This window comes from Balaenoptera musculus, chromosome 3 (genome assembly GCF_009873245.2).
Source record: "Balaenoptera musculus isolate JJ_BM4_2016_0621 chromosome 3, mBalMus1.pri.v3, whole genome shotgun sequence".
Taxonomy (NCBI): Eukaryota; Metazoa; Chordata; class Mammalia; order Artiodactyla; family Balaenopteridae; genus Balaenoptera; species Balaenoptera musculus.
In genome coordinates, this window is record NC_045787.1 from 157,913,673 (window position 1) to 157,937,421 (window position 23,749).

The window sequence follows — 23,749 nt, forward strand, 5'->3', positions numbered from 1 at the left end:
AGGTCTCTCCAGGGACCCCGGTCCCGCCCCCAGCCCGCAGGTCCCGGAGCCCAGCAGCCCCTGAGCACTCGCCCGGCCGCCGCCTGTGACGAAGATGCCAGCGCTGTGCCGGCGTCCGGGCCGCCGCGTCCTTCTTCTCCTACTGGCCATGCTGCTGCCCTCGTCACCCCCTGCCCGCGCCCCCGCGCCCCCGGGCCCCGCCGCCGCCCTACTCCAGGCTCTTGGGTTTCCCGACGTGCCCCGGGGCGCCCCCAAGTCCCGGCCCGTACCCCCTGTCATGTGGCGCCTGTTCCGCCGCCGGGACCACCAGGAGGCCAGGGCGGGCCCTCGGAGGACGCCCCTGGGGGCTACCCTGCGGCCGTGCCACGTGGAGGAGCTGGGGGTCGCCGGAAACATCGTGCGCCACGTCCCGGACCGCGGTGAGTGGGGTCTACGCTGGGGGCGTGGGTCTGGGAGGCCGATACCCCGCTGGGCGCCCCGAGCCCGCCACGAGCCTCCAGCGGCGCGTGAGGAAGGCCGGAGAGCCCTGAGGGTCCCCACCCGCCCCGTCCAGCCCGCAAGCAACCTGGGCCTCTGAACTCCCTCAGCTCCTCCGCGTGGACACCTGCCGGGACAGGGGATGGGGTGGGGGAGTGGTCCGAAGGCCAGGCTCCCTTGCACCGAGCAGGGCCCCTTGCTTGCAGCTGAAGCCCTGCCCCCACTCCATCCCACCCCCTCTGCCGCTTCACACCACTTGATGCCTTCCTGAAGATGCCACCCGCCCTAGCATCGCTTCCCCACTGGCCCCATGCGTTCGCTCATTCCACTCCCCCCACCTCCCCACCCCCGCCTATGTCCCCAACGGCGGGCTGGCCGCCCTACACTGGTCGGGGCCTCTTCCTTGCAAGTGATGCCCTGCCCCCACTCCATCTCCCTCACACACCGCCGCTTCACACCATTTGACGCCTTCTAACAGATGGTGCGCCCCCCAGCTCCGGTCGCTCACCTTCCCCCGCTGTCCCCAACCGAGACCCCTTCGCGGGCCGGTCGGCACCGAGTGTGGACCCAGCGCCAGCCGAGCCCTCTCCCTTCCTCCCCAGGCGCAGCCGCCCGGCCCCCGGAGCCCCCCTCAGCTGCGGGACAGTGCCCTGAGTGGACCGTCGTCTTCGACCTGTCGGCCGTGGAGCCAGCCGAGCGCCCGAGCCAGGCCCGCCTGGAGCTGCGCTTCGCGGCTGCAGAGGCGACGGTGGGGACGGCGGGCGGCTGGGAGCTGAGCGTGGCGCCGGCGGGCGCGGGCCCCGGGCAGGTGGTACTCCGCCAGGCGGTGCCCGCCCTGGGAATGCCGGTGCGCGCTGAGCTGCTGGGCGCCGCCTGGGCCCGCAACGCCTCGGCGCCGCGCAGCCTCCGCCTGACGCTGGCGCTGCGTTCCCGGGCCCCCGCCGCCTGCGCGAGCCTGGCCGAGGCCTCGCTGCTGCTGGTGACCCTCGACCCGCGCCTGTGCCACCCCCTGGCCCGGCCGCGGCGCGAGGCCGAGCCCGCAGTGGGCGGCGGCCCCGGGGGCGCGTGTCGCGCGCGGCGGCTCTACGTGAGCTTCCGCGAGGTGGGCTGGCACCGCTGGGTCATCGCGCCACGCGGCTTCCTGGCCAACTACTGCCAGGGCAAGTGCGGGCTGCCCGCCGCGCTGTCCGAACCCGGGGGGACTCCCGCGCTCAACCACGCGGTGCTGCGCGCGCTCATGCACGCGGCCGCCCCTAGCGCCGCCGCCGGCCTGCCCTGCTGCGTGCCCGCGCGCCTGTCGCCCATCTCCGTGCTCTTCTTCGACAACAGCGACAACGTGGTACTGCGGCACTACGAAGACATGGTGGTGGATGAGTGCGGCTGCCGCTGACCGGGGGCTGGCGGGAGGGGGCAACAATAAACACTGCGTGGTCCGCTCTGCTGTCTTCTCGGGTCTTGTCACCTGGGAGTGGGGAGGGAAGCAGCTATGTCCATCACCATCAACCACCAGGATGGTGGGTGGGGGGTCCTACAGTGACGCCGCCGGCCCAGCCTTCCCAGAACCCATCTCTAGGGTGCCCAACGTCTAATGTACACGGGCCCCAGGAACTGACCCTGCATAGGCCCATCTTCCCCCATTCCGGTCCCTGCTGCACAGGTTTGGCCCATCTCAGCTTTGCTGTTGAGGTGGCTTCGAATCCCCCACCCCCAACCAGGCAGAACCCCAAACCAAGTGCTCTGCCACCCCCTGTAGTTATCCAGCCCCAGTGTGAATGCAGAGCTGTTTATTAAGATTTTATTGGTGACAAAAGAAGTTAAAACAAATTGACCGAAAATCAAAAAGTTACATTGCCTTGGTACAGATGCTTCTTGATTTGGGGGACTCATAGCAACTGTTGCTAAGGTGGAGAAAAAAGCAAACAGCACAAAGCAGAGGCAAAGCATTCCAAGGAACAGAACAGGGTGGGTGGGTGTCACCCATGGGGACGGTGCACAAGGGGTCATAGCAAAAACCTATCCAAACTCTATGCAGCTACCAAAAGAAGTGGGAACCGAAAGCACTACAGCAATGGTAATAAATAAGAGGCCTTGCCAGAAGGAAGGTGGCCTGTGTGTCCCCCATCTCTCCCATGTACCAGCTGGAATCTGGAGGCTTTGGGATAAGGCACATGGGGAGGGGGATGCTGGGGGTCAGGGTCATCAGGGCCTGGATAGGCAGGGTTAGGGTTAGACAGTCCCCAACTAGGTCCCGCCAGGGAGGCTAAGCCGCATCACAGTGTGCGAAGAGCTGGGGGTGACTCCACCAGCAACAGTAACTGCAAGTTGCAACCCAGACCCAGGCAGAGGCCCCCTTGTACCACGTGATGTGACAACTCCTTCAAGCCCTTCGGCACAGAACCAACCTATTTCAGAAACGTATTCCCTTTCCCCGCCAAAGTTAAAACGACCCCACCTCATCAAAACTGTGCCCGCAGGTAGAAGGGCTCCAAACTAGTCAGGTAGGGTGGGGAACAAGAGGGGATGGGGCATTCAGTGAGCCTAACTGGCCACAGGGACGGTGGGAGTCTCCCTGGGGACGGGGACAGATCCTCCTGGCTGGTGCTTTCCACCAAATCCTCAGGAAGGACCCTGGGGAAGGAGCCACTGGCCAGGGAACAGCCACCGTCCTGCCCTCTGGCCTCACGGCCAGTCCTGCCGAGGCCCCTCCTGCGAGGCCGAGTCCACGGCACACGGGAAGCGCTTTGCTTCTCGGAGTCCAGCAGAGACCACGGAGTCGCCTGCCCGGCCCGGGACCGTGCTCCCTCACCGCCCTGACGTACAGGGAGAAGCTGCTGGAAGCTAAAACTGAAAAAAAAAAAAAATCCTCCTCCCGTCACAGGTGTTGATCCTAATCTTGAGTTGTTTTGGCATGTTTAAACTTCGTTTCTGGAAGCTTCTCGCATCTCCCAGGTCCACCACTAAGATTTGAGAGACAAATTCAGGAAAGTATATTTTTCAGTACTCCTTTGAAAGAATCTTTAAAAAACAAACAGAAAAACACAAACCACCGTATTTTCTTTAAATGAAAACCCTCCTAGAACACAGGCAGCGTGAGCGCGGCGATATCAGAGCCGGCGTGGACAGAACCCACACTCTGAGGGGCTCTCCCGGCACGGCCGCCACCGCAAGGAGCCTGCTCGGCACAGAAACGCGTAGTTTTTCCGGCTAAAACGTAGTCCCCTTTCAATAAAAGAGAAAAAGAAAGAAAAGAACAGAGGAAAGGGCTACTCTGAGATGAGGGTCTTCCTCCCTCCGCCCTGGTCGCAGACCCAGGTGTGGACGCAGCGGGCGAGCGCTGGGCTCCTCGGCGAGCGGGGCTGGCGGGGCTCGCTGGCGGGCGGTCCTCCATGGCCGCCCCACCTCCCGCTCTCCCTTCTCCGTCTCCTCGCCGCCACGTGCCAGCAGTGGGCGCTCGCTCTGTCTCGGGCTCCTCTCTCCCTCGGGTACTCCTCTCCCTCTCCTGTTGCTCACAGTGGTGCTTCAGTTTTAGCAGTGGAAAACAGGTATCCATTTATTTTTATTTTTTATTACCCAGAATAAGATGCTGATGGACTAAGCCACGTAGCTTAGCTCTTCCGCTGCCACCTGTTGGGGAGGGAGGGAGGGCAAGAGGCTTCAGAGAAAGTGGGAGCCGGGGCAGCTCCCGGGCCAGGCCCGGAAGGCACGGACGGGGCTTTCTCCCCGACTCCACTTGGCACCCACGTCCTCATGTGTTAAACGTGACCTCAGAGGCCGGCCGGGTACCCAGACCAATGACTTCCCACCCGGAGAGAAGGCAGCCGAGAGTTAAGGCTGCTGAGCCTGTGTTGTTCAACAGCGGTGCACCCCTTCTCCCAGCATTACTGCATCCCACTTTCCCTGCACACAGTCAGGAAGGGGCAGAGGGGCAAGCCCCAGGCCTATGCTTGCCCTGCTCGGCCTCGTTACAGATGGAGAACCATGAGGCAGGGCCCTCACGGGCACCTAGAAGCACCCCCAGAGGCACCCGTGCACCTAGGAGCTGGGGCCCTCGCCAACCTCGTGACCTGCCTCGTCAGGGTGAGGGGTGCGTCCACTTCCTGGCTGCCCACCAGGAGCAGCTCTAAGACTCTCTCTGGAGAGGACCGTGGCACAGACGGTGTGCATGAAGTTCACATCCCCCAGACACTAAGCAGAGGTGCAGGGACCCAGAGTGACAGGTGACAGGATGCGCTGGCCACTCGAGGACTTGAGACTCCCACATTTCCCACATTTTCCTACAAGTCCAGATCCCAGCGAAGACCTCCTCCAGAGGCCAGCTTGCCTTCTAATACTGGGACAGCCCCGTCACTCCGCCGTGCTGGTACGCCCGCTCCCCCTGGTACGTGGAGTCTTGCGACAGCGCCACATCAATCTGTGACTTAAACTCATCTCCAAGGTAACTGTCCTGGAAGACAAGGTTGGAGAGATGAGCACCCAGTCGAAGGATGCGCACTCACCCTCCCAGCCTTGAGAACCTGCTCTTTGTCCAGCCCATCACCAGCCGCAGGGAATAATCTGGAAACTTATCCTCAAGCCTAAGTGGCAGGAAACCCACACTGGTTACCTCACCATTGGAGACACGCTACCCAGGACAGTATTGTGGATGGAATGTTCTAGACCTACAGTCCCCCTGCTAAGGTCTCTAGGGGTGAGTGTCATGGGGTCTGCATGTGTGAAGAGGGCTCCCTGGGCTGGTCTGACTTTTCTGTGGGTGGGAGATGTCTCAAGTTAAAGTGGCAGAGGGCTCACCTGGGACAGCTCAGGCTGGGAGAGGCCGGGCTGGCTCATCTGGGAGGGCTGGCTCATGGAGATGTAGCCCTGGGTCAGCGCGCCCTGTGAGAAGGGCTGTGACGCCACATCCTGGCTGGCCTGGCTATTGGGGAGATTCGTCTGGCTGGGCCCAGGAAGCCCAAAGCGGTTCTTCTGGCGTCCCCCACGACCAGTCTTGCCTTTTGGGGTGCCCCGGCCTGAAAGACAGCCATCCAGGGTTCCTTGAAGGAGGTTCTGAGCCTCACAGACAAGCACTCCTGCTCAAAGCCTGGATGTGAACAAACTCCAAGGCCAAACTGCTTTTCCCCATGGGATGCCACTCGGTGCTCACCTGCGGCTGGCCCGTTAGCTTGTCCAAAATACCCCGGTGGCGGCATGGGCGGCATGACCAGGTTGAAGGGGATGGGAATGTTCATGGCAGCCACGTGGCTGGGGCCAGCACTGATCATGCCAATCTGGTCATGGGTCTGGAAGTACATGTTCGAGGGCCGGCCTACAAGACACAAGGTGAACGGCAGGTATCACACTGCATCCAGATGAGTCTGGTGCCTGCCCACAGCTGACGTGTGTTTGGTCCTGTCACTGCTTTGTCTGCCCCAGCGTTTCTTGGTGCGTCCCTAACAGCAAAGTCACCTGATGCAGAATCTCACAACTCAACCCCCTCCCCCTCCCTGCGCCCAACAGCCTCCTTGAGGCTGGCGCCTGGGAAGGCACCTTTTCTCCCAGGGGATTCTGAGAATCACTGGCCCATGGGGATCTGAAAAACTGAAACCGCTCTGCATTTCTAATTTCTTAAAAAAGCCCCTTTTATGGCAAATGCTATATTCATATTACATGCTACCACTGCCACCTTGCCACCCCCCAGTCAAAAGAAAAAGCCCAAGCTTGATAGACCAGCAGATCTCACTGAAAGCAAAAGCCCCTAGGGCAACCTTGGGTGTAGCCAGACACACGGTGGCATCAGGGATGAAGTTTGGACCCAGGAAACCCCCAGCCACACGGGGACTCGTCAGATATGGCGATAAGAGATCTGTTGTTCTTCAAGAACACAATCCCTGGGACTTCCCTGGTGGTACAGTGGTTAAGACTCTGCGCTCCCAGCGCAGGGGGCCTGGGTTTGATCCCAGGTCAGGGAACTAGATCCCACATGCATGCTGCAACTAAGAGCTCGCATGCTGCAACTAAGGAGCCCACGTGCTGCAACTAAGGAGCCCGCTTGCCGCAACCAAGACCCAGAGCAACCAAATAAAACTAAATAAATAAATATTTAAACAGACAAAAACAAACAAAAAAACACAATCCCCTGTCTGAGCCCAGGGACAGGGAGAACACTGGGGCAGGGAAAGGGGCCTTGCCAATTTAATGTGGAAAAGGAGCAGCTGGGGTGCGCCTGCCCTCAGGGTGAATGGCAAGCACATGAGAGGTTTAAGGTCAATGTGAAACTCGGGCAGGTGGCACAGAGTCATGGGTGAGGCAGTCACCCTCCATGGGGGCTGGTGCAGGGAAGGGTCCCAGGAGGCAGGGATCTGGGGGATGAATGGGAACCGTCTATAGACTGGCTCAGGCAAGAGGAGTCGTCCCAGGCAGCAGGATAAGGCTCAGCCTCAGTACATACAGAAGCCTCACACAGGAAAAGAGGGCACACGCAACCCTGAGGTCTGACAGATGGAGCTGAAGCTTGGGGAAGCTGTGAAACCTGAAATGAGGCGGTGGGTGTGACACCCCCACTAAGAAGGCGAGCGAAGGGCAGGCAGGGTGGGGTGCGAGCACAGGGGCAAACTGGCTGAGCTGCGGTATTTGTTGAGAAACCGCCGTCCGTTGAGCTATATTACTTTAAAAACATGTTTTTTAGAAATGGCCAAAGACCAGTTATTTGACTTCTGACAAGGGAAGCTGAGAAAACTCTGTCAGGCAGGCTTCTGTGGACCAAGGCTTGGGAGGCCACCCCAGGAGTAACAGGGCTGGAAGCTGTGGGCGTGGGAACGGTCAACAACTGTGGGGCCGGGCCGGTCCCCTGCAGAGACTCACCCTGGCTGCTCCGGTCATAGACCGATCCTGGGATGATGGCCTCCCGGGCATCATACATGGCAGTTGTCATGAAGCGGGCTCCCTGCAAAGGGTTTAGATAAGTGAGGAATTTATCATGTTGACACAAGGAAGAACTTCCGAAGATCTGGTGGCCTGGGAGGTGGCCAGGCTGCACCGAGGACTACCCCGAGGCTTGCCGGCTTTGGGCCTTGTGTGCTTTGGGCCTTGCCTGCCCCTCCTCGCCTGACCTGGCCTTTGTTGCCAAACATTTCCGTCTCTGGGCTTCAGCTCAAGCAGCATCCACTCCCTAGGCCCCCAGAGCACCTTGGGTTTGCCAAGTTCCCTAACTGCTTGGGTCTGACCCCTAGGTGCCACCCGTGACGTAGCATCCCATGAGGTCCAAGGCCAGAAAGGCCTCAGAACAGTGGGGAGACCTGGCGTGGGGGGCTCCGTGGGGACAGACCTGCACGCATGGCTCCTGTTCACACACTGACACTCTCGGCGCACCCTCAGCTCGCACTCGTCACGAGTCACACCTGCCATCGCTCACTGCCACGTGCCCAGAACACCAGCTTGGGGAGGACGGAGTTCCCAGCAGTCTCTTCCACCCACCCCCGCCCCCTGCCCGCGGCCGGCACTCACCGGGTTGATGGTGTTGACCAGCTTCCTGGGCTTGCTGAACTGCATGAGGCTCTCCCGCAGGTTGTTCAGCGGCCCCTCCACCAGCACCTTCTGCTCCTTGTAGTAGTTCAGCAGGTGGTTCCAGAGCGGCTGCTTGGACAGGGCCTTCGGGTTGCCCACGATAATGACCCCATATCTGCAAGACGTGTGCAGAGAGCGCCGTGCTCAGGGCTGCAGTGAGCAGAGCACTACGCAGATCGGTCCAAGGCAAGAGCAAACAAACTCCAAACCCAAGTCCAGAGTAAAAGGTGCCCAGGCAGCTCTCCTGGCACCCCGCCCACCACACACCCCTCCTCTTGCCACACAGGAGCCTTGGGGGCCACCCTCGCCCTCCCTGCCCAGACGCCTGCCCTGCCTGTGCCAGTGCCCGCCGTGAATGCTGGGGACAGGTGGGTAACTGCGAGCTGAGGTGACTTTCACTGGAGCCCACCCTGTACGCTGCCGAGCCTACACTCGGGGTTTATTTGAGGGCACGTTTCTGTGGAGCCCAGATGTCAAAACACCTCTGCGGGCCGATGAGCTCAGAGATGAGTCTCCTTGTTTGCAACCATGAGTTAGCCTCCTGGGCACCATGTCATAAGTGGCCCAGGCAGGCTCCACAGCGGCTTCGGGACCCCTGATGGGCCGGGCATGTAACTCGAGGCCCAAGCTGAGCTGCTAATGGATGCTCACACTCATCAAGCTGTGTTGGGACCACCCCCGCCCCCGCCAACGCTGGCCACCAAACAAATGGGGTAACAAACGAAAACCAAGGTGCCCTCAGTGGGGAAGGAATCAACATGCGAACGTGAGCCCAGCTTGGGGCTGGCACGATGGTGGCTGTTGTCTGGTGCCACGTGGGGTTAACACAGGGTCCACCTTGCCCTCTGGGTCCCTCACCATTTCAGAAAAGTTATATTCCAGAACTGAACAAGGCAAATAGGACTAAAACATTAGACTCATAGATTAAACAACTTGACAGGGACACTCCACTGTTGGGATGGAATTTCCCTCGAGACTGAGGCCATAGAAAGCCACCAGAACACAGAAACAAAGACAACTCATGAGTGAGACGTTCTTTCCGAATTGCTGCTGGGAGCCCTCTGACCACTAGCACTGGCGAAGCCCCTCTACCATGCCCTGTGCCGCAGCCCAGGGCAGAGCTGGGGTAGGAGAATTAATAGGAAGAGAACCAGGCATTGAGCAGCCTCTTGGGCCAACACCTCCCAGCGCCTCAGAAGGACTCCTATGCAAGAGGAGCCACCAGCAAGGCCCAACAGGACTCAGTCCTCCGTACCGTGCTCTGGTCAAGGCCACATTAAGCCTTCTGGGGTCGTTTAAAAATCCAATGCCTTGGTGCTCATTCGCCCGCACACAGGAGAGGATGATGAAGTCCTTCTCGCGGCCCTGGAACGCATCCACGCTGGCGATCTCCACCTCCTGCAGGGGCAATGGTCACGGTCAGCCAATAGGCTTCCTTCAAGGACCCCTCAGCCTCGTGTTAAGATGCACCATCAAATCCCAGCGATGAGCCTGGGACCTGAAGCCTGCAGAGCCCCTAGGTGCTGGCCACCGGCTCACTGCGCCTCTGCTACAAGGTGGTCAAAGGTCAGTGCCTGGGGTAGGAGCCAGCAGACCGGACTGGGCGCGCGCACCTGGTAGAGCTTGGTGTGCAGGGAGCCACTGAACTGCATGTACTGCACCAGGTAGGAGCGCTGGCCCTCGTAGGGAGTGATGATGCCGATCTGATCTGGCTTGGCGCCCGCCTTCAGCAGCTTCGTGGTGATCTTCTCCACATTTGCAGCCTCCGTCCTAAGAAAATCAGGTTTTCACTTCCCAGGCTCCATCTCTGGGCTCCTGAGACCCCCCACCAAGGCTGGAGGCTGTGGGAGGCTCAGGGGCAGTTCCGCCTCCAGCATAACGCTGTGAAGGCCCTGCCCAGTGCGGCCACGGCTGGGCTGCCCATCCTTTACCAAGGGAGTCATGAGGGATAGAAAGGCTCACACGTGGGCTTATGAAGGATCTGCTCAACATAAAAACATATGCTGAAAAGATGAGCTTGGAAATAGGCTGTTGGTTTAAGTGTCTGAACAGAATAAGGATGAGGGGGACAAGGAAAAGTTTCACCACCACATTAAACAAAACCACAGGTTAGCAGTCACTGGACAAGCCATCACTGAAGCCAGGAGACGCCACAGATGAGTCTCTGCTTACCTGTTTAGGTAGGAGGTGCCTGAGCTGGCAATCTCCTCTTGGCCCTGGGTCACATAGAAGAACATCGGTTTATCCGGTTGGGGCCACTGGAAGTCAAACCCCTTCTTCACACGATCCGCTGTCATCGTAGAGGAGAAAAAAAGAGAATATCCTATCAGAGAAGAAAGTGTAGGCAGTCTGGACTGAGCTAAGGTGGAGAGCTGAGTGGAGGCCATGCCATCCTGGGCAGGCACATGGCAGGGCAGGAAACCGCAGGCTCCAGGCAAAAGACCCAGGTCTGCCGGCCCGGGGCAGGCCACCGAGTACGTCCTCTGACCGAAACTCCCAGGAACACCTGGCACCGTGTCTGGGACGAAGCCGGCTCACTGGCTGAACAGATCTCACTGGTTAGTGCTTTCTGCAGTCTGTTTAAGAAACCTGTGTCTGCCCCAGGGTAACGAAGATATTCTATTTCCTTCCAGAAGCTTTATGATGTACCTTAAGGGACTCATATGCCCCTACAACTGGCTTTTAAGAATGACACTGTTGGGACTTCCCTGGTGGTCCAGTGGTTAAGACTCCGCACTTCCACAATGCAGGGGGTGCAGGTTTGATCCCTGGTTGGGGAACTAAGATCCCACATGCCGCGTGGTGCGGTAAAAAAAAAAAAAAGAATTACACTGTTGAGCTGACCCTATCTTGTCACACACCAGGGCTTGTCGACAGACGGGTCTGCCTCTGGACTCTATCCTGGGCACTGTGCCCAGTGTCTCTGCGACTACAGCTTTACAGTAACTCCTGACATCTTCTAGTACGAGCTGCCACCTTTGTCAGGCTCTTCACATTCGTCTTGGGTGCTTGGTCCTTACAATTTTAAAAAATCAGCTTGTCAAATCACACATCCCACCCACACCTTTGGGAATTCTTTTTGTTTTTAATTTTTTTATTTATTATTTATTTATTATTTTTATTTTTGCCTGTGTTGGGTCTTCGTTTCTGTGTGAGGGCTTTCTCCAGTTGCGGCGAGTGGGGGCCACTCTTCATCGCGGTGCGTGGGCCTCTCACTATCGCGGCCTCTCTTGTTGCGGAGCAGAGGCTCCAGACGCTCAGGCTCAGTAGTTGTGGCTCATGGGCCCAGTTGCTCCGCAGCATGTGAGATCCTCCCAGACCAGGGCTCGAACCCGTGTCCCCCGCATTGGCAGGCAGACTCTCAACCACTGCGCCACCAGGGAAGCCCACCTTTGGGAATTCTGACTGGAGTTGTACCTAATCAGATTAGTGTTAAGAAAACTGGTATTTCTGCATGAAAATAGCCTAACACTGATGAAGGAAGCTTGACCCATGAGAACACGTTGTATGATCCCTTTTATGTCAAGCTGAAAATGAGGCAAAGCCTCAACCTTTCAAGCAAGGGCAGTGGCTGGCAAGCTTGGTGACCCACTCGCTGCTAGCAAACATTTAACCACCTGCTGGGGGTAAGGCGAGGGCTAATCTACAATGCTGGGCAATTTCTGTGGTGTAAACACTCCCGCCACCACTGATGTCAGGCTACCCTGAGTCCGTGGGTCTGGGCGGGCACCCGCACTGCCCTGGACAGGGGTCACTTCAAGGCTGCAAGGAGCTGGTCAGGTTGTGCTTTTAGATGCAGGTGCTAGTTACACAGGTGTGTTCACTTAGAGAAAACGCACTAAGCTGAACACTTAGGATCTGGGCACTTTTTTACACTTCAGTAGAGAGTTTAAAAAAATATACTCATGGGGTGCTATGTCCTGGGCACTGATGGTTCAGCAGTGAACCACCACCACCAACCCCTGCCCTATGGAGCTGACGCCATGGAGGAAGGTGGAGCAAGGTGGGCGAGGGTGTGAATCAGGGTTACGCGGTGGCTTTCCCAACAACTGTCAACCGCGTCATAGAATCACAAACAAGCTTCTCATGTCCTGGCCTTTTCTAGCCCCACCACCCAACAGACCAGCAGCATTCTAAGTGTCAAGACTGCACTGCACAGCAGCCGTGTGGCCCTGCCCAGGCACACACACTTTCAGCCTCAGTTTCCTCACCTATAACGTGGGCTAAACAAGGCCGACGTGGTGGGCTGTTGGCATTAACGAGATACTAAGTGGTTCTTGAATGAATGCTGCTCTCAGAACCCTTTTACACTCTGAAAAGTTGAGGAGTTCAAACAGCTATTGTTTTTGTGGATTACACCTATTGATATTTATTGTATTTTAAAACCCAGAAATCTAAAATATTTTAAAATTCATTTAAAGATAAACATATTAACTTACACATTTTTTAAATGAAAAATAACTATTTTCCACTAAAATATATATTTAGTGAATTTTCGCAACTCACTTCACTATCCAGCTTACTCTACTCCTGTTCCCAGTCTCCCATGAGCCCTTGCAGCATGTGAGGATGGTCACAGATGCACGTGGTTGGAAAAGGGAAGCGTGTTTTATGACCTTTCCTACTACTGTGGAATTCTGTCCCTGATTCTACAGGAAAGCTGGACGGGAGGTCACCCTGCAGGGTCAGTGACGATGGCCTTTCTATTCTGCCCTGCACCTGCATGGCTTTTGACCCCCCAGTGACTTGGGAGCACCCTTGCTGGCCATTGGAATGGCAAGTGCCTGCTCACCCCGTCAGGCAGAGCTTCCAAAGGCTGATGCACCTGACATCTGTCACCACCAAAGATCTCATCAGAAAATCCACTCAGCACTGGGAAGACTTGATCAGCTCATGATAGGGGACATGGGTTTTCCAAAATTCTAATTTTGGTGTGAATTCTCAGATTTTATCACTGATGATGAATATTCTCAGTTATTTTCCTTGAAGCCACAGGCTCGCTTTGGTCACTTTTGGGAAAACGCCTGCTAAATACCCCAGTCTATATAACCAGTGTGTGAGTCCTTCCTTCAAGCACCTCACACCCCTGCCAAGTTTCTCAGGAGAATGTCCTCTCCCATCACACACAGAATCACAAGAACGTGCACTCAGGGATTAGTAAACTGAGTACTCTTCGCTTGTGCACCCAGGATGGTGCCTGCCACAGGTGTGCAGTGGTGACGACACACAGCAGCCTGGTCGCACCGCTGACTCATGCTACGGCTTCTGTGCCATTAGCGCGAGTGTCAGCACAGCCAAAAGGCGCACGATGTCCCAGTGTTACTACAGAAGTAGTCTGGCCTTGGTCGTGCAGAGGTCTTTGAGACCGCCAGGGCCCTGACTTTGAGAACCAGCGATAAGAGGAGGGAGCGGGACGGGCAGTCAGCTCTGCCACCCCCTCTTCTGCGTGTTGTGTGTGACGCGCCAATGGTGGGGATTCTCACATAGTGACTCTGAATTTTACGAGGACGCGGGCTCCTCCTTGCCCACACCCCGAGAATGTCCCAGAGTGCACTCCAGAGCGCACGTTCTGTCCCACTGACCACTGCATCTCTCTGAGGCGTCCCCTACCCACAAGCAGTCACCACGTAAGGCCACTTAAGAAGGAAGTGACAGGAGGTATTGTCTCCCCAGGCCCCCCACTCTGGGCCGAGTATTACCTGCAGTGACACCATTCTGAAGAGAGCCCTCATAGAAGATGTTGGATGGGAAGGCACTGAGCGCAGGATGCATCCGATACTGGACCTGGAGGCGGATGGGACGGATGCCCAGCACCACCAGGCGCTCAAAGAGCGACTGGGACAGCCCGGCCTTGGCCGCCTTCTTGCACATCACCACGGGGCCCAGCTGGCAGTGGTCGCCCACGAGGATCAGCTGTGGTGAAAGGCCCACACAGGTAAGAAGCTCAAGCATGGAATAGCCTAGACGCCCACTCAGGGGACTAAGAGGGCCAGGGTCCATACAACCACCCGGCTATGTGAATTCAAGTGGCAAGATATGGACTGGGGGTGGGAAAACTGCCCACCACATACATGAAACTCGCAAACTTGCACTCAGAACCCACACAAAGGCACTCTGTGCCAAGTCCACCCTTCGAAGACCCCCTCAAAGGGCCTGCTGTGCATCCCTCTGCGCTCTGCCAGGGCATCAAACAGCACCATAGGACACTTAAAAACAAACCCCCAGCACTAAGAATTACACAGAACTGGAACAGGAGAGAATGCACACCAATTTTCAAACAAGACTATAATGGATGGGCTGTGGCCCACCTGCTTGGCTCCAAGGACCACAGGGACCATGCACTCTGGCTCGGTGGCCTGGGTGCTCTCGTCGATTAAAATGGATCGGAACTGCATCTTGGCGAGCCTCGGGTCCCCGGCGCCCACACACGTGCAGCAGATGACATCTGCATTCTGGGGAAGAGAGTGCGCCAGGCATCAGGGCACCTGCACAGTCAATGTTCCCAGATCCCAAAAGCAGGCAGGACGGGGCACACACACCGTTCCGGTCCACGCCCTCCTCCGCAACTATGGAAATAAATGGTCCCTCCCTGACAACATCTGTCCAGGGTGCAATGACCCTAACTTTCGAGATCCTAAGTGGTTGGGCTTCATGCCTAAGAAAGAGCTTGGTGCCTTGAGACAGCCTCTGAGGGGCAGCGCTAAGCCAGGGACACCATGCTCAGGCTGAGATCCACTTTCGGTTGGTTCATCAGCAAAGAGCAGGAGACGGCGCTCCAGACCTGCCCCCTGCCCCACCCCGGGTACGGACCAGGTTCCCAAGATCCCAGCAGCAGGGAGGCTGGCGGGGAGTGGAATCTACCTCAACAAGATGTCTCTGTGTGATCTCAGAGAAAGCATATGGAGGAGGGTATCAGAGTTCTCTCCTCAAATGCAAAACAACAAACTAACTAAAGGTGCCATCGTGGACTTAACGTATCCAAACAGGTCCTTTGGCCCAAGTGAACAAGACAAACGCCCAAAGGCCCAGGCCAGTTCCCCCGGCAGCAGGGCGGGTGAGTTCACCATGAGCAGCTCTCTCTCGGCAGTGCGCTTCAGGGCCCGGTACCGCTTTTCGTCCGCAGACGACAGCTCGCCGGTCTCATCCTTCAGCTGCTGCAGCTTCTGGAGCTCCGGCATGCTGCAGACACAGGGGCGCGTGAGAGGGAGGCGTGTGCCGCCAGGGCCTGCCCAGGGGAGACATGCCTCGCTTACGGCCGGCTACCCGACACCCACCTGTCCATGTTCCTGATCTGGTTGTGCAGGGCCAAGAACGACACCGGGGAGTCGATGGCCTCTCGGCTCTTGGCACAGAGCCGCACGACTTTCAGCCCAGTCTGGTGGATCTTCTCAGTCAGCTGATCCACGGCTATGTTGCTTGGAGCACAGACAAGCACGGGCCTTCAACACAATGTGAGCAAATGTCAGTGCTCGCCCAGAGAAAGTCTAATTAGCCAAGACTGTTGTTTTGAATCATAGGCAGTGGAGCTAGCTCAAGCTCTAAGACTAAAGCCAGGAGTGACACGATGCTGAAGGAGCTAAGAGCCAGATGGTCTGGAGCTTCCTGATCTTCACAGCACTCATGCAACCCACTGCTAACACCCGAGTCCAACATCCTCACCTCCTGTTTGCGCTGTAAAGACTTTCAAAGCGCCAAGGTGCACGCAGGCACAACACAACCCAGGATGAACTTACCCACTACGGCCTTTACAAGAATGGCAGGTCTGCTTGTTAAAAGCAACCACAAAGGCCAGATCTAATATAAACGGCATAGAATGCAGCATGCCAGACACCCCGGGCCCCAAAGCCTCCTGGAAGACAGGCCTCCCTCTCTCCCCGACTTGGGCTGTGCAGAGCCCTACCCATTGCCTTGCCGAGCCAGGTGGTAGACAATGGTGGCTGAGGTCACCGTCTTTCCTGTGCCCGGCGGGCCCTGGATCAGACTCAGTGGTCTCTGCAGCACAGTCTTCACGGCGTAAACCTTCAGATACAAGTGGCCGTTAGGGGTGTAGACACAGCGGAGGGCCGCTCACCAGGCAGGCTCTGCAGTCCGGGACCCTCCTGCCCCCGGGGCGGGTGAGAACCTGAGAGTGGTTGAGGTCAGGGAGCCCCTGCGCCGTGAAGCGCTTGGGCAGCTGGCACTTGATGATCACATCCTCCACCTCGTGGCCGAGCAGTTTGTGGTAGATGTAGCCCGACACGGAGGTCTCGTCCACAGCAAAGGTTTTCAACGCACTCTGCATCCTGAAAGGAAAGCTCCAGGTCAGTGGCACGCACCACCGTGGAGCTGCTGTGCAGACCTGCCCCTCTGTGACGAGGAGGAGAAGCACGGAGACGCCGGAGGCAGCAGCCATGCCAAGGGCAGGTGACCGCAAAGTAGATGCAGGGAAGTAGAGGCTGGGAAGGAGGCAGACATACCTGTCGAATGAGGTTGACTTCCACACGAAATCCACCTGGAAGTTATGAGTCACCTCCACGGGTGCACCCACACTGCTCCGAAGCTCAATAGCGATCTCGTCGCCATAATCTATGCCGCCGAGTTAAGTCTCATCCTTGTCAAAAGCCTTTCTGAGGAGCCCTCACTCTGTTACTGAAGAGACAGACCCTCCTCTGCACCAAAGACAGAAAACGCAGCCAGAGCCCCATGTTCTCAGTGACAGATTCTGCCCACCGTGTCCGGGGCCAGTGCAGCCAGCACCCAGCATGGAGCAGCCAAGCTCAGGGCCCAGGTTCCAGGCCCTGATCGTGGATTTCCACAGAGCCCTGAGGCACATAGCTCGGAGCACCCTGGCTTCTGCCTAAGCAGCTCTCTTCATCAGTTTTATATAAACGGTGCCCCCTCAGAGGACACCTGAAGAAAGGGCGTTCCAGCCGCGGCTGTACACACCCTTCCCTCCACCTGAGGCCTCGAGGCTGCTCTCAGCAGTGACCCCCACGCAGGTCTCCTGTGCTCAGGACAAGCTCGCCAGAGACTTGGGCAGACAGTGCCTGTGCCAGCCCTTCTTTACACAAAGGATACTATCAGGGACCTTGATGACGTGGCCGATCCCTTTCCATAGGGGCGCCAGGTCCCCTTTGTACCGCAGGCATATCTCATCCCCTTGCATGAGCCTCATGTCTTACAGGGAAAAGACAGCAAGAAAGGTTAAGAGTTTTCACACGCGCCACAGACGCTACCATGAAGAGTTCAAATTAAGGGACACTTTACAGGGGTGAAACTAGGAATTTTATGCTACTTATGGTCACAAATATTTTAAAACTTAAAATCACCTCTTAACCAAATTATGACTAAATCCTCATTACCAGAGTCAGTCTTGGGCAAAGTGAAGTAGGCGATTCTCTTCTTGTTAAGGCCCAGGTCCCACCTGACCGTGATGTTATCTTGAGTCTGAGCACATAAAAAATAAGAGCCCTGTTAGCCTGCAACACAGACACAGGCCTGGACTCCTTGTGTCTGGGTTTCCACAGGTGCGTGCCCTATGGCGAGCAGCACCGGACAGCCTGAAACACCAACAAGGGCACATCCAAGAGAGAAGTCATTAGGACCCCGAAACTTGCACAGGACGACCAGGAGACCCCCACATGATGTCTGTTCTTGGAGGCGGCTTCTCCGTGGGCTGCGGAGGGAGAGAAGGAAGCCGATGGCTGAGGACACATCCCGTGAGCCTCAGGGCTCCTGCTTCCTATGCACAGTCTCCGAGGGACGGGCACAAGGAGTGTCCTCAGTGTGCTGTGGGCTCCTGAGGTCTGACTCTCATGGCTGTGGCAAAGGCTACAAACCCAACTGTAAGGAATTTTTGTTGCATTTAAAATCAGAAAACACCCAGGCGGGTGTCTGGCTTTGAGTGATGGGGCGTCTGCCCACAGGCCTGTCCTCAATCCACGGTTCCGTCTCTCAGGGGCTGGGCCTCGGCCCACGTCAGCATTTGCAGTCTGCAGAGAAAACCACCCTCCCCAGACCTTAGGAGAGATGCTTTGTTAAAATGACCAAACCCTCCTGCACACACCACATCACCTGCGACTCTTTCAGTTTCTTATCATAGTCAGCCTCCAGCTTGACTAGAGGACCGAATATGTTCTGGTACTGGTAGGCATCCTCATACCGCAGGAGGACATGCTGCGGCTCCTCATCCACTCCTGGCTTCTCGAGGTCCTCCAAGGTGGCAGAAGGATTTTCCTAGAGGACAAGAACGGCACCACGTTCTTCCCTGTTCTCACCTCTAAAATGAACTATATGCAAGCTCCCCAGTCAACAGAGGCACAGTCACACCCACCATTTCTTAGAACGAGCTGATGTTGGGCTGATGCAGAGAAGGGCACCCGGTGGTCGGTGGTGTCCACCCCGTAAGGAGAGCCCTCATATCAGGAAGTCCACGTGGCACACAAGGGTGGACACCCCAGGTACACAGCCCTGACACACCTATACCATCAGATGGCTGCATTCTCCAACAAAGGCCTAGCCCCTGACCTGGGAGAGATTACACTTCTTCCTGGCTGCCAGAAAGATTACTGGCTTCCCTGGCTGTGTAAACAGAAAGGAAGGCCCACCTCCCCATTTCCTCCTGATCCTATGCTGCACCAACAGGAGCAACGCACACTCTCTTGGCAGGGACAGAACAGTATGTGGGCTGTTTGGATATAAACAGGAACAGTGAAACAATTGTGGCAACTTGAAAATCAAGGTGGAAAGGTTCCTTGCTGGACTGTCCTTCAAAAATATTTTGACTTGCACTTGAAGTGAAGATAAATTCACATCTTTGATTATATGGGTGCCTAATTAAAATTTCTAGCCTAGTTACTAAAACTTTATCAAAAAATATAAACAGCCAGAACCAGAGATGGGCTTCCCTGGAGAAAGAGTCTGTGGGCAGAGCAGGAATCCCGCGCGCCTCCAGCCTGGTGTCGCCCTGGCTCCGATGCGTCACAGGCCCAACCAGGTTTTATAGAGTGCACCCACAGTCCTGTCTGTCTACTCAGGCCCGGCTCCTCCTGACATGTCCACACACAGTCACCAATGGCCAGTTCCCATCCACTTCCTTCCCACCACCTACCTTTGCCCTCAGCAAGAAGAGAAAAATTCCAACAGCCGGAGCTTTCCTTTCCCAGAGGCCTGGCGGGAGGTACCCGTGGCGCCCTCGGTCCCGCTTCCAGAAGGAGCTCGAGGGGCCACTCCAGGTAGAGGCTGTAGAGTCTCCCTCGAGCTCCTTCCGGAATCTCCTGTTTCTGAGACACCACCCCCAGCTCCCCTCTCCACCCACCCCCCCAACACTCGGTGCTGAGATGGATGTGCACTCCCAGCAGGCCCTCACCTTCCAGAGCTCCTCCAGCTTGTTGATCTGCTGGGCGGTGATCTGCCGCGCCCGCAGCTGCTCCTGCTCAGAAGGGATCTTGACCAGCCAGGACAGGAAACAACGGTCCTGGATCAGGGGCTGCCACTGTGAGCTGTCCCAGTTAATGTCCTTGAGGCTGCTCTGACTGGCACAGGGCTGCCTGCAGAAGCCCCGAGGGCGGGGAGAGCCCGGGTGAGGATGACCTCTAGCCCCCCAAAGGCTTACTGCTTTTAACCTCAAAGGGGCGTTCCCTACATTTTACTGTATGATCACATTACCTTTAAACTGTTAGCAATAAATTGCATCTCCCCACACACTTGAGCTCTGAACTCTTAAAACTCAGAACAGACTTTGCTTTTACAGAATTGTTTTCATGATTTAACCAGAACACACCCCAAAAGGGTTACTTGACATTCTTAGCTCTCTAACAAGCCCCAACCCCCCGAACCTCCTTACACCTCGTCAGTCGGCAGAAACTATTTTAAAGCTCCATGGAGTCAGAGCCATGGAGTGGCTGAGTCTTTGGGGAAGATGGCTGGGGCTGAAAGGCAGTCCCCCAGGGAAATCGCGGCCCCGCCCTCACCTGCATAGCAGCACCACAACCGAGTCAGCCTTGGCGGGGATGAAGCCGAGGAGGAAGACGTTGCGGCAGCCGCAGTTATAACACTCCAGAACCGTCTCCCCCAGGGGCCCATCCTTGTGCAGAGTCACCTCTTTGCATTTTGCCCTCACGAGGTGATTTACAATGTGGCTGAAACCAGGAAATGATAAATAGTTAACACCCAAAGTTTGGCTTTTCACCACTTCCAATTTTCGAGCTCCGTTAAAAGTTCCGGTACCGTTCACGGTCCATTAGCAGGAGTGGTCACACCTCATCCATCTGGCATCCCGGGGGACCAGCCCGCCCCTGAACTGGCTCCCCACTGAGCACAAAAATCAATCCGACTTGAACCATTTTTAAGGAAAACTTTCCTAACATGTTTCACACAGTTCCTGCTTTTTTCTCTCCCCCCCCCCAGTTCCTGCTTTCTTAAATCCAACTTATTGGACCTAAGTGAATCTAAGGCTGGGGCCAAGGCTGCTGTCCTGGAGAGGCAGGAGGCTCGCCCCTTTCACTGCTCCTCTGCTCGTTGTAGTTTCTCTCCTGCTCCTTTCAAAGTCACTTCTCATGGCCCCTGTGCCTGCTTCCAGGAGCAACACCCCTCCTCATTTGCTGCAGGCCAGGAAACCTGATAACCAAATGTATTAGAAACCTGAGGACAGTAAAAAATACTGAGTAGTGGGGCTCAGGGCTACTCTCCGGAAGCACAGGGCCAGCCCTGAACGGTCTGAAAGCCCCGCCGCCTCAGCTCTTTCCTTGCTGCGTGTGGCCAGGGCTCTGACGCCTTTCTCATTTCTGGGACACGGCTCACCTAAACCAGGGCCTGATTGCCCCAGCCACCGAACTCTACCCTCCGCCACGCCAGCCTCACTCAGGGCCCACGGGTGGTGCACGGCTCCGCCTCAAGCCCTCCCAGCCCCCCCAGCGATCTGCAGCCTGGCTGCAGGTTTGTCACACGCTGAGCATGCCTGCCAAGCCTCCAGCCTTCCCTACTGCCGCCCTCGCATCACCTTGGGAAACCCCTCCTGTTGCAAGCTTCGGCTCAGATGCCAACATCCGAATCCTCTCTGGCCCCACGAAGACTGTCAGATTACCTAACTAATCATCACTGCTCTCCGTACCTCCAAAGCCACCCCTCCCCCCACCCCGCCACCCCTGGGCCTTCTACCAGGATCAGTGATTTCCTCTTGTCTTTTCTAGGCCCACCTCACCCCATTACACTGGCAGCTTCCTGAAGGCGAGTGGCTGTCCTATCACCTTCACAGTCTGACCCTGCACAGAACACACAATCTGGCTGGCCGAGTCTGTTTTCTCTTAGAGGCCCTCCACTCACTTCCCTGATCTTGGCTCTGCTGACCAGAAGCTGGGGTTGCCAGCCAAGGCAAGTTTTATTTAACTGCTTTTCCTGCAGGAGAGGAACTAATGCGAACACGGTAACACTTATAATTACCCAGAACGTTTGGAAAATGGTATACCAGTCTCTTCTGGGTACCCTGAAGATGCTTTTCCCTTCAAATCTCTAAAAAACACCAGCTCCCTTTCTTGCCTCACTCAGAACCCCACAATTCGCATTACTAACTCCAAGGTGACACGAGATCTGACCATTCTGTGTCCTCAGCCACGGCTGCCAAAGGCACAGGAAGGGTATGGGCTCTGTAGAAATAAAGCTGCCTACAGAATTTTGTCACTTTATTTCTATAAAACATGAACCTCAGAGGAAGATGCCGCTTTCTTGCAGGCGACCTGGATCCCTGTCCCACGGAGACTCTGCTCTGCTTCCCTGTGGTAATGGAGTGAGTCGCTGCACATCACGGCGGCCTTGGAGGAGCCACCAGGACCAGACCCATGCCAGTGGTGGAGGCTGAGGAGTCTCACCACTCAAGCTTAGCCAAACGGACTCTCCCCTGGAATCCAAGCACCCTCACAATGCGGGTCTCACCCCAAACACAAAACAAGGGACCTAGTCACAGCTGCTGCTGATCAACAGCAGGAAGGGAAGCCCAGAGCCGACGGTCAAGTGAACTTAATTTCATCTGATGATTCAGGATCTGGCCCATATTAGCCTCAGGACTGCTCTGATGAGCTAAAGCCAGAGGGAGCCTTCTCAGGAAGGGGCTCCCATGGATGCCCATTACTGTCTTGGGAACATCCTCCCCAGGCACCCAGTAATGAAGATGAACGGGCGTGCCAGGAGCTCATCTTGCAGAAAAATATAAATAAAAACTGGGAAAGAGAATTAAGCCAACCCTACTTGCATAATAAAAAGAACCACAGAGAATAAATCAAGGGTAAATACATTAAGGCATTCACACACCACCATCTGTTTCAAGTTAAACCAGTCACAGAGGAGGGAAAAAACCAGGTTTGTTAGCGTGATTTTATATTGTGCTTCGCTTCAACATTTCCATAATTTACACACAAATCTGAGCACAGCACTGATTAAAGACACATGCGCGGTTTGATTATCTACCTGCCAGAAGTATTTCCACGTCCATTACAGAACCACTTCTTGCTGGTATTACAGTAAACCACGCAAGCAGGATCGTGTATTCCGCAGTAACTAAAAAAGTCAAAACATCAACAGTTAAAGCTAGAAGACCACTCTCTGGTTTTAATTTGGCAGGATGTAAAATTCTTTCCTCTTACAACATTTTTAAGTTTTTCATTAAACACATACTCAAACCCAACGATCCCACTAACAAAATCGAATCAGTTAACTGCAGAGGCATCCTGACCCTGTGAACGCAGGGAAGGGTTTAGGGGTGCTGTGGAGACTCCTCAGACAGCAGCAAAGCCCCTTCCAGGGTGAGGTGGGGGGGTGAGAGCAGTGCAAGGTACCAGGTGAGCCCAACAACGGAGTCCTAAAACACCCCAGGTGACCTAGTCACTCTCCTTGGCCTGAAGTTTCAGGAACTGTGACTTATAAGCAGGGAAATCAGCATCCCTAGCTCTGGGCACACAGAAGGTAAGCTGAGACCACGCTGTGTTCACAGTGCCTCCCATGCTCCAGCAGAGGGCGCCGTGCTCCTGGGAACACTCAGCTCAACCCAGCAGCGGAGGGTCCTGGGGTACAGACTGAGCTCAGCTCGCAAGGAGCACCTAGGGAGAGCCCCCTGGCCTCCCTTTTCTGAAAATCAACACACCAAAAACAAAAATATTGGCTCTCCACAGAGTTCTGTATGTGGATGAAGCCAAGACTCAAGTCTCAAACGAGAATGTCCTCTGGCCAAGAACCTTCCCTGTAACACCTCACGCCAGGGGGGCTCTCCCTACTCCACTCCCCGGGGACGGCAGGTGTGCGAGGGGGTGTGCAGACTTTAACGACCTGCAGCTTCACCAGGACCACTTCACAGGCATATCTGGTACATAACAGGAACGCGAATACATACGTAAAAATGTACTGTAAATGAGAGTGAACAAAGAGCCAACAAAGTAAAAAAGTGTGCCCACCAAGCAGGGAAAAGAGCGGCCCTCTGTCCCGTGATGGGTGCAGACCTCAGAGGGGCAGCGTGCCCAAGGGGCAGGCAGAGCTGAGCAGAGGCCCAGGCCCACTGCCCTGCCTGGCGGGGTGCCCTGAGCAAGATCATTTCACCTCTTTTGGTCTCAATTTCCTCACGTGCGTGTAACAAAAAAGCAAGAGTAAGTCCAAACACAAGGGGTGGGTCCTCCTCTAGATGAGAATTCCAAATTTGGTCAACACGCAGGTCTATCCACTGACTACTCACTTCCAATTTTTCAGGAATCTTCAACGCAACAAGGAGGCA

At 56.1% G+C, this 23,749-nt stretch overlaps 2 protein-coding genes across 3 annotated transcripts in view; one reads left to right on the forward strand and one right to left on the reverse strand.

Moving 5' to 3' along the window:
• The first annotated feature begins 66 nt into the window (after window positions 1–66).
• GDF1 (growth differentiation factor 1) lies at window positions 67–3,338 on the forward strand. The gene is made up of 2 exons (XM_036845899.1): window positions 67–419; window positions 1,080–3,338. The coding sequence occupies exons 1-2, from the start codon at window positions 95–97 to the stop codon at window positions 1,865–1,867; spliced, it is 1,113 nt and encodes a 370-aa protein (XP_036701794.1). The 5' UTR covers window positions 67–94; the 3' UTR covers window positions 1,868–3,338.
• UPF1 (UPF1 RNA helicase and ATPase) overlaps window positions 2,259–23,749 on the reverse strand; it is a 34,878-nt gene continuing 13,387 nt past the window's right edge. Inside the window, exons 3-24 of one of the 2 annotated variants that reach the window (XM_036845897.1) lie at window positions 22,456–22,545; window positions 19,968–20,135; window positions 19,364–19,544; window positions 18,070–18,231; window positions 17,325–17,442; window positions 17,074–17,172; window positions 16,473–16,581; window positions 16,139–16,298; window positions 15,917–16,035; window positions 15,291–15,455; window positions 15,081–15,195; window positions 14,325–14,468; window positions 13,716–13,929; window positions 10,189–10,306; window positions 9,630–9,786; window positions 9,272–9,414; window positions 7,957–8,131; window positions 7,315–7,396; window positions 5,618–5,779; window positions 5,266–5,483; window positions 4,799–4,921; window positions 2,259–4,101 (exon numbers count right to left, since the gene is read on the reverse strand). In XM_036845897.1, coding sequence (XP_036701792.1) covers window positions 4,802–4,921; window positions 5,266–5,483; window positions 5,618–5,779; window positions 7,315–7,396; window positions 7,957–8,131; window positions 9,272–9,414; window positions 9,630–9,786; window positions 10,189–10,306; window positions 13,716–13,929; window positions 14,325–14,468; window positions 15,081–15,195; window positions 15,291–15,455; window positions 15,917–16,035; window positions 16,139–16,298; window positions 16,473–16,581; window positions 17,074–17,172; window positions 17,325–17,442; window positions 18,070–18,231; window positions 19,364–19,544; window positions 19,968–20,135; window positions 22,456–22,545 — 3,019 coding nt within the window. In that variant the 3' untranslated portion in view covers window positions 2,259–4,101; window positions 4,799–4,801. Of the gene's footprint in view, window positions 4,102–4,795; window positions 4,922–5,265; window positions 5,484–5,617; window positions 5,780–7,314; window positions 7,397–7,956; window positions 8,132–9,271; window positions 9,415–9,629; window positions 9,787–10,188; window positions 10,307–13,715; window positions 13,930–14,324; window positions 14,469–15,080; window positions 15,196–15,290; window positions 15,456–15,916; window positions 16,036–16,138; window positions 16,299–16,472; window positions 16,582–17,073; window positions 17,173–17,324; window positions 17,443–18,069; window positions 18,232–19,363; window positions 19,545–19,967; window positions 20,136–22,455; window positions 22,546–23,749 lie in introns of those variants that run through there. The other variant, XM_036845898.1, reaches the window with a different exon arrangement.

Excerpts from the sequence above, each read along its gene's own strand:
- GDF1 (XM_036845899.1), top strand. The coding sequence starts at position 95 with ATGCCAGCGCTGTGCCGGCGTCCGGGCCGCCGCGTCCTTCTTCTCCTA. Across the intron at positions 420-1,079 it reads GCGCCACGTCCCGGACCGCG|GCGCAGCCGCCCGGCCCCCG; the intron begins GTGAGTGGGGTC and ends CTTCCTCCCCAG.